Below are 18,291 nucleotides of genomic sequence, written 5' to 3' on the forward strand. Positions count from 1 at the left end.
TAGGTTTCTATTCCCTCTTTTCCTGTCTGTGTTTGTATTAAAGGAACAACGAGAATCTACTGGAAAGCAGTTTCACCTCAAAGAGTTTGCCAAACTCTTCTCTATTGAAGGGCTTCTCACCCTTTCTCACTCAAGTGGTTTAATGCGACAGTACTTCATGGAGCTATATTCCTCACGCTATTGCCAGGAATTAAACATAAATAAATTTTGTAGGTAAAGTCATGAAATGTGGCCATTTGGACCCATGAACTCAAAGACAATAATAAACAATTAAAAACAACTTAATTATATTGTAACATTTGTTTCTCTTAATATATAGCTTACAAATAAATTACAAGTTATATAGCAGTATTTCATAGAAAAAACACACTTCCATCTTACTCATGTAAAGTTGAATAACGGTAAGAATCAAGAGATACCCTATGTGTATGAAACTGTCCTTATTTTGTTCCTAGCATTTCTAAGTCACACAAATGAACTCCCTGACAAGAGAAGACTGAGGAATTTTCTTCATGAATCAAAAACTAAATTCCACTGACAACTGAGCATTCTTTTCTATGGCTCTAATTTCAGCTTGAACAGCTAATTTCATGAACAGGCATTAGCTCCAACATTTATAATATTTTTTTCCTGCACTTATTAACCCCACATTGGCAGAGGATTTCTTTATCTGGTACAGTTCCAGGTTCATAACCATAATCCCATGTTAATTCTGTTCTTGCTTTCACATACCTAGAAAGTAAAAATTAAAAAAATAAATTACCCTGAATAAACCAAACTTGACTACATTAATTTTCATGTTAATATCATTAACCATCCTCAAAAATATGTTTATTCTCTCTGACACCCACCAATTAGGACTGCTCTTTCATTAAAAGAATAATCATTTGAGTTTTATTTCAAATGTGCTAAAATCCTAAGAAAGAAGAAATCTGTCAATATCTACGAAGAAGGAACCTGGTGATGTGATGAGGCCTGCAGTGTGGTATTTGAGTGTAGACATTATGCCCATGTAGCAATTTGCACCATTTATCCCCTGAACTGAACTGGGTGAGAACTGGCATCCTTAGCCCTTTCAAGCATTAGCTCTAAAAGGAAATAAGAACTGAAATTTCAGCTGTTTCAAATTTTGCTGAGTAGGAAGAGTTTGGGATAATTGAATATTCTAGAGTACTAGATATTAGGGGCCATAGCACATATCTTTTCATATTTTTCTTTTCTTTTTTTTGCTTCCATCCCTGTCCCTCTCTAGTTTCCTTTCTTCTTCTATTGTTGTTTTTAAAGTCACAATTTCATAGTTATATCATAAAAAATTTCAAACCTGTTGGTGAAGAATGCCACCAATGGAAAATTCCTGTCATGTGTTTCTACAAAAACGTTCTGTACCAAAAGATTTGGGCAACAACTATGCTGTTAAAAAAAAAAAAATTAAAACAGAGGTTAGATACAGCATACAGTTTGATGTCTTGTTCTTTGAAGCATTAGAATACCATTGTTTCCAACAAAGTTCGCTTATTTTTGTTTCTTTTGCTTTTCTGTTGACTAATATGTAAATTATCATAGCTCACTACAATCCAGTTAATAGTAGGAGTCTATTCAGAAAAGCCTGTCACATTCTTATATCCTGCTGGTAGAAATGCAAAATGGTATAAATCCCTAAAGAAGATAATTTGTCAAGACTACTCAATATTATAAATGCATGTATCTTTTGATTCAGTAATCCCATATTTGATAATGTATTCTATAGATACAGCTATACATATACCTATGTGTAAGATTACTCATCAAGCATTGTTTTAACAGTAAAAGTTTGGAAACAACCCCAAAGAATATCTCTATATATAAAACTCTAATATGCAAATAGACCGAACGGCAGAACTGGTCACTATGACGTGTGCTGACCACCAGGGGACACGCGCAGAACATGGTGAGCATCAGCCACGGCGGGATGGTGGAGCTGGTGAGTGGCGGCGCTAGACTAAGGTGGGGCACCAGTTGCCATGATTGGGGTAAGCCTCTGGTGGTTACTGAAAATACTTTGCTCCTGCGCGCTGTGGTCCCGCCCACTTGCACCTGCAGCCGGCACTGGAGTCGCCGCTCGCACCCACTGCCAGCACCTGGCGCCGGTCCTGATCACTTGGTGCTGTCAGCCGGTGCCAGCCCCAATTATTCCACACTATCAGCAGGTGCGAGTGGGGCCAGCGCCATCAGCACGTGGGAGCAGCAGTGGTGGGAGCGGGGTTGCTGGCAGAAAGGGGACTGGGGCCACTGCCAGAGTGGCTGGGCAGGGGTGTGGAGGATGGGCTGAGACCCACCCCTGTGCCCACCGCAGCCTCGCAGCCCACAGTTCCTTTCAAGGTGCATGAATTCGTGCACTGGGCCCCTAGTCTAAAGAGAATTGGTTAAATAAACTTCAGTATATCAACACAAAAGAATTCTATGCAGCTATGAGCAAAAAAAATGAGGAGCTCTCTCTGTGTAGTGATATGGAAAGATCTCCAGGGTACATTGTTAATTTAAAAACACGGTATAGGACAGTGACAACAATATGCGTAAGGACACATATTTACATTTACTTGTATCTGCATGAAGAAACACTGTAAGAATGAAAGAGAAAGTAATACAAATTATTACTATAGGTGGCACGGTAAATGTGGATATAGTATTTCTCACAGTATGTTTCTTTTTCTAACAAAACATAAAAGTTTAATATAAAAGACTGTCTATAACCAGAGTTTTACATCATAGTGAAGAGGCCCTTTGGAAAGGGGACATGTGTAAGCACTGCTGAACATAACCATTACTTATACTTGTTCCAACAGTATCTACACATGATGATGCTATTTCCTCCTATTACCACCCATCATTCTAATATTGTTCTATTGCCATCTCCACACATTCATCCATCACCAGATTCATAAAAGAATCAAATCCCCACAATATTCCTTGGACATGTGGGCAAGCTTTTCATTTCAATGATAATAACTTCCTGTCCATACATTTTTAAATTTGAGTCAATGAGCTTCACTCATGGTGCTTACTCGGCAGGCTTAGAGCTACCTTGAAACAGAATTCTATTTAGCTATATGGCTTATTCTGCATGGCTTATTATTTTATTTCAATTTTTAAGTCATATCAATGTATTATCTAGGTAGAAAAATTAAATTAAAAAAAAAGAGCAAGATAAAGAAAAAAAGGAAGAGCCTGTTTTTGTTGTTTTTTCTCCTACAAACAAAGGAGGGACCTGGCTCATGTGCTGATTGGGAGAGGTGAAACCAACTCAATCGTGTACGTACAGTCACCATTCAACATAACTGATGGGAAATAAAGCCATGAGAGTCCTTTGCTGGGGATCCTTATTTAATGGATTTCCTGACATGTTTGGCAGAGTGTAGAAGCAGTCAAAGTGGAATAGAGAACAGCAGTTGGGGGACAAAGTAGGGGAAGAGATCATTTTATTCCTTGTTAATCAAGTATTCTAACTAGGAAAGAAAAAAACAAACCAAATTAGCAGATTCACCTAGCAAGGAAAAAGTTCTTTGGCTTTATTTACTTTTTAAAATATATTTTCATTGATTTCAGAGAGGAAGGGAGAGGGAGAGATAGATAGAAACATCAATGATGAGAATCATTGATCGGCAACTTCCTGCATGCCTGACATTGGGGATCAAGTCCGCAACCCGGGCATGTGCCCTGACCCAGAAATGAACCATGACCTCCTGGTTCATAAGTTGACACTCAATCATTGAGTGACACTCGCCAGGCAAGCTCTTTGGTTTTAAAGATTTCCTGACTTACGAATATTTTTTCTTCTGATGGCAGCTGAATTACATGTAAAATTATCAGTGCACATACATTTCAAACCATTCAAATGTCTCATTTAAAGAGGCACTGAGCTTACCTTAAAAATGTCAAAGGGAATGCTTATGAGAATCATGGGCCATGCATGCTTCCCTTCCTTCACCTTTATTTTAGGGGAAAAGTCAAAGCTGCCCATCCACTAGTCCCTTCCCACCGGGAGGAAGAAGAGCTCTGATACAGACAATAGAGAACAATTAAGGCCGCATCCAGGGGACAATGTGCTATAGTGGACCTTTCCAAAGGATGTGAGGAAGGATCAAAGTCCTTGTCCTCCTTCCATGACTCTTCACTCTCTTGGATATGATAAGCAGACAAAGTGGAGTCCAGAGATCAGGGAGCCAGGCAGAAGGGCCTGGCTCAGCTCTCAAACAGATGGTTCAGGGTTTCCCCATGGTTCAGTCACTAAAGACTGGAAAGACTATATAGACAATGGGACTAAAGGTTGAAGGAGATTTCCTTCCCTTATAGGATTCCTGGGATCATATAATCTTTGATAATGCCTGATAGTAGGAGGCAGGACAGAATAAAAGTCACAAGGTAACGTCAATTTCACCTTACACAAGAGATTATAACCAATAATACAAATTACTCCTCTTATCATGAAGATAACAGGAGTCTTAAGTGTTAATTAACCTTGAAATCAAAGGAATCATACATAATTCTCTATATAAATGAAATAAATCTTCTTATATATATCCCAAACATACACACAAACAGTAAATGACTATGGTTTGGGAATTTAAAAAAAGAGGATAGTTATATGTAATATTCTGATAAATGTACTGGTTTTCTACATAAACCATGAAATCACTCAAAACTTACTAAAAGTAAAATAAATACCTACAACGGATTTTTTTGAACTATTAGAGGCATCTCTGAAGAAGAGCTACTGTATTATATAAGACTCAAAAGAGAAACTTATTCTATGTGTCCCACTGTGATTTTTTTTGGAAGTAATAAATCTTTCAATAAATGTAAATAATTTTCTTACATACCATTTATATAATTTTCTTAAGCAAATGTTTAACAATGTGCCAGGTACTGTTTAAGCACTTTACATACTATATATAACTCATTTAATCCTATGAGTAAGTTGTTATTATTATCCCCATTTTATAGAAGTCAGAAATAAGGTATGAGGTCAAGTAACATGTCCAAGGTCATACAAGTGAAAAACTGGCATCCTAATCCAGGTAATCTGGCATTAGAATTTGTTAATCATATTTTCCTTATAATTTTATTAAAAAGCACACACAAAAATGTTTAGAAATATAAATCTCAGCAGATATACTCACATTAAGAAAGCGGCCCACATTTCCTTCCTTTGTGGCATCCAATAAAAACACTCTTCCTTTACTGAACTTGAGAGATTCACATGAAGTATTATTCTTGGTTTCACCTGGCAACTCTTTATTACAAAAGACATAATGGTTTTGACAAGCTGGAGAGTTTTCCTCTTGGGGCTTTAGCATTTGAACCTCAAACTTCTTCATAATATCCTGATTATCCAATGTGGTTGCGTGGTTACTTATGCCCCCTGATGAAGTTTCTTCTCTACCTTTAGTTATATCTATCACATCTGAGTCAATCAGCAAATTGTCTTCAGAATCTTCAACTTGATTTGAGCTTGAGTCCGCTAATAAACATTTTAGAAAGAATCGTCAGGAAATATGCTTGGCTAAGCAATAGTGCTAAGATTAGCAATGCTAATTAAATGCTAGTTGCTTTAATTACCACTAATCCTTAAAATGTGTTAAGGCAGACAGCCCTCCAATTTTATATTGAAAACTTTGAGCCTCTGAGGGATTAAGGGATTCACCTGACCCACAATAATAAAGAAATTGGGTAACAAACTCAGAAATGTCTGGTTCCAAAGTCTGCCGTCTTTCTACTACATAACAATGCCTTTTAATGAACTTACATGTTGCTTCCTGACTTCTCTTCAATTTTGGATTCTGAATTTAAGTATATTCTAAATTTTTAAAAATTGATTTTAGAGAGAGAGGGAGAAAGCAGGAGGGAGGGAAGTGGGAGGAGAAAGTGAAGGAGGGGGAGGAGAGAGAAGGGGAGGAAGGAAGGAAAAGGAGGGAGGGGGGGAGAGAGAGAGAGAGAGAGAGAGAGAGCCATTTGTTGCCCCATTTATTTATACATTCATTGGTTGCTTCTTGTATGCGCTCTGACCAGGGATCAAACCTGCAACCTTGATGTAACAGAATGCTCTAACCCAGTGGTCAGCAAACTGCGGCTCTTTGGCCCCTTGAGTGTGGCTCTTCCACAAAATACCACGTGTGGGCGCGCATGTACAGTGCGATTGAAACTTCGTGGCCCATGCCCAGAAGTCGGTATTTTGTGGAAGAGCCACACTCAAGAGGCCAAAGAGCCGCATGTGGCTCACGAGCCGCAGTTTGCCGACGACTGCCAGCTAAACAATCCAGCCAAGGCTAAGTATATTTTAAACAGCTGTAACAGTGGTTTGTAGGGAACACTCCAGGCCTTTAAGACACCAAAGGCCTGAAAAGACCCTGTCGAAGTCATCCTCTACAATAACTGTATTGCTATAACTTTTGCTGGCACGTGAAACCCTCTCTTATAGTCTTCCATTTACAATTTTTTTCTTAATATCGACTTTTTTATTTTTCAGATAAATTCAGTGTAGATGCATCTTAGATAAATAAATAATTTTATGTAACAAGTGATCTTAAAGACCATAGACATGGATTGACGCGAGAGGGGAAGAGCCATTTCAATAGTGTCGAATTTTTCATCATCATATACTGTGTTTTTGTCGCTCGAATGAATTTTATTATTTCTTCAAGGTTCTTCACATAAGTACACCTTAAGAGATATCAAGTAGGCGTAACATGTTCTCAAAAAATTAGGGTTGGCACACAGAAGAATTTTGAGTCAAAGATTTTGCTGGTTTTGGCACGCACTCACAAAAAGGTTGCCCACCCCCGCTATAGGCTTTGTTCACATTAGTGCTTGGTGTGTATTCTAGACGACCATTCAATAATCACACTTTTACAAACAATAATACTTTAGAAGAAGATTAACTGCTTAATCATTTTTAGAAATAATTTTTTAGAATATTCAAAAGTATGAATGCATGTCAAATGAAATAAATCATTTATTTTTAATAAAACTTGTACCACATCAGTGGCATGAAGAAATAATATTTCTCTATGTTATTGATTTAATCATTAGTATTGCTGGCTGCTGTTCCTATATGTACTCATACTTTAATCATAGATTACTTGTAAGCACTAACAGTAAATAACTAGTTTTTTCTTAGTGCCTCCTATATACATTGTAGTGATCAATGAAAATGGCAAAACAAGCAAAAGCAATAGCACTCATTATGATTCACATGCATTAAAATGGTGAAGGAAATCAGAATATGTCATCCCAAAATATGCCGCTTTGACATAAGAATTATTTAAATAGCACATGTAGAAAAAGCTCTCTGCCTCCCCCTATTCTGCCTAAAAGCAGGATATAAATTTACAAAGGTGTGCCTTCTCCTACTAGAAAGGACAAAAGTTAATCACTGGTGACAATTTTAGACCTTTATTATCCTTGAGACTGAACCAGAGAAATCTAGGAAACAAACTTTACTAACTAGTCTATATCTACCATTGGTTTCCCATATATTTGCCTTCCCACAATTTGCCACCCCTAAAGACTAAAGGTCCTTTTCCTTTGTCTTGCTATGCCTCTAAAAATTTATTGTTCTTTGGCTAAGATTCTAAATAAGCAGGAATTCTAAACCACCTCTGAGTTACTCATCTCTGAGTATAGCAGTCCCCCCTTTATATGTGAGAAATACATTCCAAGACTCCTAGTGAATGCCTGAAACTGCGGCTAGTACTGAATCCTATACTGTTTTTTCCTACACATACATACCTATGAGAAAGTTTAATTTATAAATTAGGCACAGTAGGAGATTAAAAATAAATAGACTAATTATAACAATATACTGTAATAAAAGTTATATGAATGTGTTCTCTCTCAAAATACCTTATTGTAATGTACTCCCCTTCTTGTGATGATTTGAGATGGTACAATGCCTGTGTGAGGAGATGAAGTGAATGATGTGGACATTGTGATGTAAAGTTAGGCTACTATAAGGTTTACTTGAACATAATCACTGCAATATTGCAACAGTCAATGTGATCAATGAGATGGCTACTGAGGCAAGTAGCATATATAGTGTGGATACTCTAGCCCAGCCGTGGGCAAACTACGGCCCGCGGGCCGGAGTCGGCCCGTTTGAAATGAATAAAACTAAAAAAAAAAAAAAAGACTGTACCCTTTTATGTAATGATGTTTACTTTGAATTTATATCAGTTCACACAAACACTCCATCCATGCTTTTGTTCCGGCCCTCCGGTCCAGTTTAAGAACCCATTGTGGCCCTCGAGTCAAAAAGTTTGCCCACCTCTGCTCTTGATAAAGGGGTGTCCTAGGTAGTATGGAGTGAGATGACACAAGATTTCATTATGCTACTCATAATGGTATGCAATTTAAAACTTATGAATTGTTTATTTCTGGAATTTTCCATTCAATATTTCTGGGCTGTGGTTAATGGGGGTAACTGAAACCATAGAATGTGAAACAGTGGATAAGGGGGACTACTGTAGTCCCTTGTGTTACATGTACAATACACATGATGATAGTAATAAACTTCTGTTTGCTTTGTCAGTCTAATTTACAGGACCCCCGCCAGTCAACATAAGATAGGGAGAGGAAGAGTGTTTTACCTCCCCTACAAGGTGAAATAATTACAATACATAAATGCCTTCTCTTGATAGGCCTTTTCAGTCAAGGAGTTTCCTTGCCTCCTCCAATCTCTATCCTTTGAGACCAGGCAGAGAAATGGGAGTGCAGATATAAGGAAGCTCAAAAGAAGAGGTAATGAGTCATCTCTCAGCAATGTCTCCCCACTCAGGGATACAGTGAAATGCAAAAGGACCCAAACCCAGGTTTGTCAGGTTGTAATATTAGCTATGGCAGGGTTGGTAACACTGAAATACAAGAACTCAGGGTAGCAATATTTTCACTTTTTGCTGAGCATCCCCAGCAGCAGTGTTGGCTGGAATACTGCAGTAGAATGCAGTGGGTTTTTTTTTTCTTTTTTTTTTTAATGCTGTATATTTTTAAAGGAGCCCCCAACAAGTTAGGAAATGGCTGCTTTGGACAATGCCTCCAAAGCCACAGATAACACTGTGGACAATGTAAACTAAGAGTTGTACATCCCACTCCTTCCTGCCATGTCAGGTCACAGGTGGCATCTAGATGAGGGACCAGCAAACTTCTATACGAGTGTAAATAGTAAATATTTCAGGCTTTTTTTGGCCATATGGCCTTTGTCATGATTATTTAGCTCTGCTGCTATAGTGTGAAAGTAGAGACAATATGTAAATGAATGAATGTGGTGGCTATGTTTCAATAAAAACTTTATGGACACAAATTGAAATTTCCTATAATTTTCAAGTGTCATAAAATATTATTCATCTCATTTTTATCAGTTATTTAAAAAGGTAAAAATCATCTTAGCTCATAGGCCATACATAAACAGATGGTAGTCTAGATTTGGCCCACAAACATAGTTGCCAACCTGTCAATTTTAGACAAGCAGTAACTTTTGTGATGAATGCAGCATGTTTGTTTTGGAGTCTGAGAAAATGAGCCACAGATACTGAGCAAGACAGACAAAAAGGCAGAAGAGACAGGCAGAGTTAAACAAAGCCTACTTTTCATCTCTTTGGCTTTAGAGCTCTGATGTACTTGGGTTGGTTTAAATCCATCATTATCTTCAAAGGTGACAGATTCTGAGGAAGCAAATCCCTTAAAAGAAAACAAGGAAGATGTTACCTCCTAGGTCAGGAAAATGAATTTAATTTAGTGCTTAGGCCTCTTTTATCAAGTGTCAATCTTCATAGGCTATAGCTACTACATTGGTTTTGAAAGCCGCACACCTGATATCATAAGGAAACTTAGGAGTGATGGAGCCCTTTTGGCTGTTCTACTTGTAGGCATGTCAGTTAGGCTACAGCTATGAAGACCAGAAAAACAGTCAAAGCATTAAAACACAAAATAAAATTAAAATACATCTGTTCTATCTCTTAATTCTGATACCAGACTATAAATTTGGATAAAAACACTGTGGCTAGATTTTACTTCCAAAAAATGGTTAAATAAGTTGCCTAGACACTGCAGTGACTTAAAATGGTGATAACTTTTAAAAAGTGTTATCTGCTTAGCACAGCACATGACACAACTAACTGCTCAGTAAAAGTTGACCATTAATGTTATTCAAATACTTAAATGGTCAACATTTATTGAGCACTAACCCGAGAGTCAAACATGTTTCTGATGTTTACCTCACTTAATCCTCCTGACTTTAGATACTATTATCCTCATCTAACAGACAAAGAAATGTAGAAAAGGAGACGTCACCCAGCTAGAAAGCAGAGTTCAAGCCCAGTTCAGAGTGATCCCCTGGCTCAACTTTTTCATAATTATGTATGTGATACTGAGGATATTCCTACTGTAGGTTAGTAGGCAGAGGACAAAATTTGCAAACTACCCAAAGCAGAGTTATTATCTTCATCAAAGCCCTATGTGAACTACCATTATGTCTGCCTCTCTTCTTTTTCCTGCATCTTTCTCTGTTCCTAAATTACAGTCTCTGACTAGTTATCCTAGATTGAAAACTACCTTCAGTGGCTATCATGTAAAATGTTGCTTTCTGGATGACGTTTCATTAGGTTGCAACTCTTTTTTTTCATGCATTTTCACAACCTTATCTCCTTAATCTAAATTACTCCATCCTTTTTCTTTTTAAAAAAGAAAAAGATTTTATTTGTTTTTTATTTTTTTTACAGAGAAGAAGGGAGAAGGATAGAGTTAGAAACATGGATCAGTTGCCTCCTGCATACCCCCAACTGGGGATGTGCCTGCAACCAAGGTACATGCCCTTGACCGGAATCGAACCTGGGACTTTTCAGTCCGCAGGCCGACACTCTATCCACTGAGCCAAACCGGTTAGGGCCTCAATCCTTTTTCTTAATATTTTTCTTATTATTATTATCAACTCACACACTTTAGCTTCTATAAATTCACAGAACAGGATGTCCCTCAGTCTCAGTGGAACATACTAACCATTATGGAGGATACTAAGTAAATAAAATGTGATTATTGACACTTCAACAGTATACCCATTTCAAAACAGTAAAATAAATCCTACACATTATTAAATAGCACAAACAATTTGAACTAAGTAAAAGATAGAAAGGTGAGATAATAGTTAATATTCTCAGAAGGACCCCATCTATATTTTGCAGTTTTTACCATCTTTTTCCCATCGGGTTGAATAATGGCTATCTTGGCTTCTGGAGTTCTAATGACTGAATGACACTGAATTCTTGAAATATTGTTATATTTCATTTCTCTGAAAAGAAAAGAAAAAGTTATTCTAGATAATATCAATGTTATAGAAATATCCATTAGAAATTAATGTAAGTAATAATACCTATGCCTCACCCTTACCAGAAGAGAATATAATACTACTAGAGGCCTGGTGTACGGATTCATGCACTGGTGGGGGGCATGGCCTGCGGGGATCAGCCTGCTGTGAGAGCACTGCTTATCCCGGTCAGCTGAGTGGCTAGGACCCGCCCTCTGAGCAGCTGCTCCCACTGTGGGAGTGCCATTCATCCTGGTTAGCTGCTCCCACTGTGGGAAAATAAACATAACTGCAAAGCACAACACCCATAAAGAACCTGATAAAAGTCATCAAGTTTTTAAAGGTTAAACTCCAGAAATGCAACACTGAAGAAATAGTGTGTTCACTAGATTTTTAAATCTCAGTGTCCTTGATTTCTCAGTGTTAAACTTACAACTGTGAAGCAAGTTTATATACAGGAGGGATATGGGAGTGGGGGGAAGGAAGGAAGGAAGGAAGGAAGGAAGGAAGGAAGGAAGGAAGGAAGGAAGGAAGGAAGGAAGGAAGGAAGGGAGGGAAGGAGGGAGGGAGGGAGGACAGCTGAACAACCACTCTTGACCAATAATACAGATCAATTTTTGATTGGGTTCCTAAGATCTTACTTACATAACAGGCTCTTCTGGATTATTATTGAACTTAGGTGGACATTCTTCACTCTTAGCACTTCTAGGACATGTTTCCAATTTTAAAGGGATAGCTTCAACTTCACAATCTGCAACTTCTATTTTCCTCTTTTTTGAAAATGTATTTTTCATAATATTGTCTTCTTCTCTATTTTCTCCAATAGTATCACGTTTCTCAGTGTTATATCTACTTAGTAATCTTCCTAGCAGAAAGTAAGGGAGTTTAGGAAGACAAAAGATAATACAGTAATTGCTAGGCAACAAAAGGGCGTCTCTATTATTCTTCATTACTAAAGAACCCTATGAGGTGTACCTTATTTCTAGAATGAAGACAAACACATTAATATCCTAGAAAACCTCTGCAAGAAATAATAAGAGACCAGTAAGAAATTTTATATCTTCTAGTATATGAAAAAATACAGTACATTTAAAAAAACAACACTTGTCTGTTTTGGTATAACATGAAAGAAAAGGGGTTCAACTACAATAATATAAAACAAAAATATAGATCAGAAAGCATTTTACAAAATTTGAGTGGTGAACTCTAGCCTTGATACTACAACTTTGGTGTCTCATTAAAAATGTTTTATCATTTAACATCAATACTCTTTTTATAAAGTTACCTATTTAAATCTGCGGTGATATGTGCCTATTGTTCTCATATTAAGTCCTAGTGTAACATTAAAATCTGAGTCTAAAGTTTATGTTTCTCCCCCTACCCCACCCCCCAGGGACTTAAAACTACAATTACTAAGTCAAAATTAGTAGCGCGATCAGAGATTCCTTAGTTGCATTTTCTAACGAAGCAGATAAAGACAATTCTTCCTGAACACTATTTGGCATTGTATAGACAGCAGACTTCCATCAGAGTTATTTTGAGAAATATGAGAAACAACTGTCTAGATAAGTTGTATGTCTATAGAGTGGTATGTGGCAAGGATCCAAGTGTGACTACTTTGAATTCTGATAATTCCTGTCCTCACTGAAGTGAACCTGGAAATTCAAATGAGAAAGTTTGCTCTGGTCCCTGCTGCCTAGTTGCAAAGACTCAGTCCAGCACATTTCCTTTAGACTGGTTCTAGAGCCACGTGTCCCCCACTCTCCTCACTTCCTGGTAAATAGAGAGTGTGAGGATCCTTGCTGACACACTTGAGTAACTAATCAAGACCACTGGAGACTGACATGGCTGGCCTGGGGGTTATGGACCTAAGGAATCAATAACTGCATAACGGTAACCCCTGGGTGGGAAGTTTAGCGCAGAATGTGAGAAACTCTAGGGCAGTGGTTCTCAGCCTTGGCTGCACATTAGAATCACCTGGGAATCTTTTTAAAATCCTGATTCTGGGCCTCATCCTTCGAAATTCTGTTTCTTTGTTATGGGATGAGGCCACAACATTAGTAACAAAGAAACAGAATTTCCTGAGGATGAGGCCCAGAAACCAGGATTTTGAAAAGATTCCCAGGTGATTCTAATGTTCAGCCAAGATTGAGAACCACTGCTCTAGGTCTAGGGTCTCTGAAATGGAGTGTGCTGCCTGACATCACTGCCCAACTCACCACATGGAGGTATTTATCACAAAACGACCTTATTAAATTCTAATAGCCCAAAGCACTGAATAAGGCAGTCTCTGATTGATAATTCAGTAATTTAGCTTTCCTATTTAAAAAGTTTTCTATCTTTATGAGTCCAAAGCATTTGTAGCCATGAAAACAAAATAAAAAAAAAATAAAAAAAATGTGCCTCACACAATAACTCAGATTTTTATCTCTGAGCCTTTCTGAAACATCTGGTATCTCCTGAAGCATCTCTTCCCTTTAGAAGTCAATTTCCCAGTAACTTTCCTTACTCCTCCTCTATACTGTTACTCTTGTCCTTGCTATAAGATCTCAATGGCGAAAAAATAAAAATAAAAAAAAATAAAAAATCTCAATGGCCCTGTATAGTAAAATGGAGATTCAGAAGTGTAGATCTTACGCTATAGTAATTTGAAAATAAACCCTTGCGTTACCTGAGTAAGTGCAAACAAATGTCCCTCTGTCAATGTCATCTAGGCAGCGTACTCCCCATCCCTTCTTCTCAGTTTTGAACACCTGTAGCCTCACTTGAAGTCCATGCTGAACTACTCGGTTTTGACACATTTGTCGATTACACTTGCACAACAGGCTGCATTCATAAATGCTGTCAATAAAATATCCAAGATAAAATCAATCAGGCATCCTTAATTAAAACAAAAAGCACATTATAGCGCTACCTCACTAATAACCACAGACTAAGAGTGAAGGAAGTTTCCTAGAGCTAGACTGCCTGGGTTTCCATTATGGCTCCAGCATTTACTAGCTGTGTGATCTTGGATGAGTTATTTAGCCTGTCTGTGCTTTAATTTTCCATTTTTAAAATGGGGATTATATGATAGTATATATCGTATATATATATATATATATATCTGAATATATATACGACATATAAAGTATCATAGGGTTGTTTCGTGAAGATTACACGAGTCAACATTTATAAGGTGCTTGGGACAATACCTGGCACATAGTAAATATCAGCTCTTTAAAAATGTCTAAGAAGTAAATGTATGGAAAGGCAATGTCTAGGAAGAAAAATGTTTTATTTTTTAATAACAACCTTGAAATGGTGAAAATTCCCAATTCTTAGAAGGGTTTTGCACAGGGTATTTCTTAATGAGGAAAAGGCTGCCCCAGGTAGGCTAACTCTAGAGGGATAAGAGCTAGACTCAAAGCAGAGGAGTGTTCTTTTTGATTATACCCTTTATGATACATGTGTGCTCTCTGACTTTCATTTCTAAAAACAATATGCAGGTTTTTTATTTTTAATTCCTTAATTTAGATTTGGGGTACAAAAATATTAAGATTTAACATCTATAAGACTATAGACCACAATAGCAAAGTATCCACCTTTAACTATACAAACACCCTGTAACAAATCCTTAAGGTATATTACCCAGTAGGTATATGTCTCTGTAGTCTTTTATATTTATATCCAACGGCTATTTTATCTCTTGACAAGGAGTAAATCTCAGCATTCCTTGCTGTCATTTGAAGACATGCACATTTTGTTCTAAAAAGGAAGGCAATGAATGGATAAGTCATAATTTAAAAAGCACCAAGTGAAGTAAAGACTGTCTTGATTAAAGTATAAAAGTTATAGTAAAGGATGTCATTGTATTTATGACAACTGTTTGACTCATGGACAGTTGAACTTCTTCCTAAATAGAGCTTTTTGAATGAGAATATCTACCAAAAGTTTATAAATAATTATAAACTGTCCTATCTGCTCATGAAATAAATACTTAACTATGTAAGTGTTCTTTAACTTTTCAAAATGAATTCCTTTCATTTTCTGTTCAGCAGAAGCTTGTTTGTGAATATTCTCCCAGGTACACTCTCTTAGAATGGATAAATTTATGTGTGTCAAACCCAAAAGAGTGTACATAGTTTTGCAGATGTCTTAAGTTACCTTCCTTTCCAATGACATGAAAAGAGATTAGGGAAGCTGATACTGGGTATCTGGTTCCCACAGTTTGTTCTTTATAATGTTGCTAAACAAGAAAAATACAACCATAAAAGAATTTCCCCCCTATTTAAATGATTATCTAATATGACAAGAGACTTATAACTTGATAGGGAGTAAGGAACCTGCGTATCTCAGATGTAAACTGAGTATGTGACTACTGGTGGGCTGGTTAAACTCTCTGGATCTATCACTTTTTTCAACAAGTGACTGAGGTCTTTTCCTCAATGATTCTCTTCTGTGTTTTTCTGTATACACATACATGCATAAGAGTGGTGGCTACTGTTTACAACAGAAAAAAAAATCAACAAAAAATTCATTAATTTGGATTCTATTTACAGATGTAGAAATCTAAAGATGCTTTTTTTGATATGATTTTGTTTGCAAAGTTTAAAAGTACAAAAAATACAAATAGTAACATAATTAACACTCACATTTCTACCACATAGAATTAACTGTCATCATTTTGTTTAGTCCTTCTTTTTCATACGTACATAATTTAAAACATACACACTGTTTATCTGATCTTCTTTAAACAATAAAAAAATTAAACATTACAGATAAACTCTCAAGCGGTTTGTTGTGATATCCTTTATACTTTTAAACATATAGATCTATACACAATATACTGTACTGTTTTTAAATATTTACTATAGTTATTATCCCTCAACTTGCTTTTTCTTTCAATACTATTTTTTGAGACCCAATTGTGTTTTATGCAAATCTAGTTAATTCCTTTAAACTTTTCCATAGCATTTAGATATACAATTATGTTGCTTAAATTGCTTAGTATACAATTAAGTTGCTTAAAGTTTTCAATATAACCGATGCTGCAATGAACATCCTATGCCTATACACATGTGTAAGCATCTCTAGACTAGTAACTTTCAAATATTTTTTACTATGACCCATGGTAGAAAATACATTTTCTTCATGATCCTATACAATCATACATATTTATATATGTGTACAGGTGTATAAACTGCAACAATGGTGGCATGAAACTTCACCCTTATTGTGTGGGATGCATTTGGGTATCTTTTTGTACTATTTAATTTAAAACATGCTAGTTACAACCCCTTAAATGATTTTACATGCCACTAGCTCTATAGCTTGGAAAACAATGCTCTGGATAAAACAATACTCTGGATATACTTAAAAGTACTATTGCTGCAAAGTAGGTATGCACTTCTTCAACTGCTATGTCATGGTTTGAACACCCCACCCTCCCTGAAAAATGACTTGGTATGGAATTCTAGTTTTATATTTATTTCCTCCAGTAATTTAAGCTAATCTATCTCTTTTCTTGTTCTATTATTTCTGATGAAAAGTGTGCTTTTTTCTGAGTTTTTTAAATTTACTCTTTATCCAAGATACTTTTAAAGTTGCATCAATATATTTAGATTTATCTTATTTTCAAAGGCTTTTTGACTCCGAGGATTCCTGTCTTTTTTCAATTTGGAAAATTCTCAGCTATTATTTGAGTGTTGTCCTTTTCTTCACTACATATGTATATTGCAGTTTTTCATTTTATCCTCCATATTTTTTAATCTGTAACTTATTTTCCCCATATCTTTATCTCTTTACATTCTGAGAGATCTTAGTTTTTGCCATGAAATTCACTTATTCTTTCTCCAACTATGCAAACATTTAGTGCATCTATTTCATTTTTTATTTCAATGACCATATATTTTATTTCCCATAGTTCCAATGGTTCTTCTTCATATATACCATTAAAAATAAAATCTCCTTTTCTTGTCTCATAGATGCTAATATTTTAGCTTTTTAGACACTTTAAACATAGCTATTGTAAAGTCTTTTTCAATCAAATTCTACTTTTTCTCTGATTCTTCAGATGTGAATTTTATCATTAGTTGTGACTCAAACTGTCTTCATGGTCCTAAACACCTTTGTGTGCTGTGGCTGTCTGGATTCGATCCAGCTTAATCCTGTTTGTTCTAAAATTACATATAGTCAAGTTATTCTTTTTTAAAAAGTCCCTTAAACTGACTATAAAGTAGAGTAAACACTGTCCAACAGCCAGTTTTTTCTCCAGCACTGAAAGAGATTGAGCTTAGCCAGATATAGTTGGGTTATACCTAGAGGCAATGTTTAAAACAAACAAACTTATTTTTAAACAGAAGTAAAACTTGGGTCCACCTCAGAACAAAAGATACACTGAGAGTGAAGAAATGGGAAAATATATTCCATGCAAATGGAAAGGAGAAAAAACAAACAAAAGAAAAACAAAAACAACTGGAGTTGCAACACTCATATCAGACAAAATAGACTTCAAAACAAAGGCCATAATAAGAGACAAAGTAGGCCACTTCATAATTCTAAAGGGAATGAATCAACAAGAAAATAGAATCCTTATAAACATATATACACCCAATATAGGAGCCCAAGTACATTAAAAAACTCTTGATGGACATTAAGGGAGAGATCAACAGCAATACAGTCATAGTGGGGGAATTTAACATCCCAATGACATCACTGGATAGATCTTCTAGACAAAAAATTAACAAGAAAACAGAGGCCTTAAATGACTCTAGCCCTAGCCAGTTTAGCTCAGTGGATAGAGCATCAGCCTGTGGACTGAAGGGTCCCGGGTTCAATTCCGGTCAAGGGCACATGCTTGGGTTGTGGGCTTGATCCCTAGTCAGGGCACATACAAGAGGCAACCAATTGTGGGAAGAGCTCAGGAGATTTATCTCAGTGCAGTGGCGGATGCAATGGCGTGAGCGCACTCCGCCTATACG

The 18,291-nt window shown here is 36.5% G+C and overlaps 1 protein-coding gene across 4 annotated transcripts in view; it reads right to left on the reverse strand.

Moving 5' to 3' along the window:
- SETDB2 (SET domain bifurcated 2) overlaps positions 1 to 18,291 on the reverse strand; it is a 62,580-nt gene continuing 44,289 nt past the window's right edge. For 3 of the 4 annotated variants that reach the window (XM_006761230.2, XM_015562317.1, XM_015562318.1), the window contains 8 exons: positions 14,960 to 15,076; positions 14,001 to 14,170; positions 11,975 to 12,194; positions 11,215 to 11,314; positions 9,615 to 9,708; positions 5,157 to 5,497; positions 1,322 to 1,410; positions 1 to 732 (listed from right to left, as the gene is read on the reverse strand). In XM_006761230.2, coding sequence (XP_006761293.1) covers positions 615 to 732; positions 1,322 to 1,410; positions 5,157 to 5,497; positions 9,615 to 9,708; positions 11,215 to 11,314; positions 11,975 to 12,194; positions 14,001 to 14,170; positions 14,960 to 15,076 — 1,249 coding nt within the window. In that variant the 3' untranslated portion in view covers positions 1 to 614. Of the gene's footprint in view, positions 733 to 1,321; positions 1,411 to 3,695; positions 4,033 to 5,156; positions 5,498 to 9,614; positions 9,709 to 11,214; positions 11,315 to 11,974; positions 12,195 to 14,000; positions 14,171 to 14,959; positions 15,077 to 18,291 lie in introns of those variants that run through there. The other variant, XM_015562319.1, reaches the window with a different exon arrangement.

The sequence above is a fragment of the Myotis davidii genome, unplaced genomic scaffold (genome assembly GCF_000327345.1).
Source record: "Myotis davidii unplaced genomic scaffold, ASM32734v1 scaffold577, whole genome shotgun sequence".
Taxonomy (NCBI): domain Eukaryota; kingdom Metazoa; phylum Chordata; class Mammalia; order Chiroptera; family Vespertilionidae; genus Myotis; species Myotis davidii.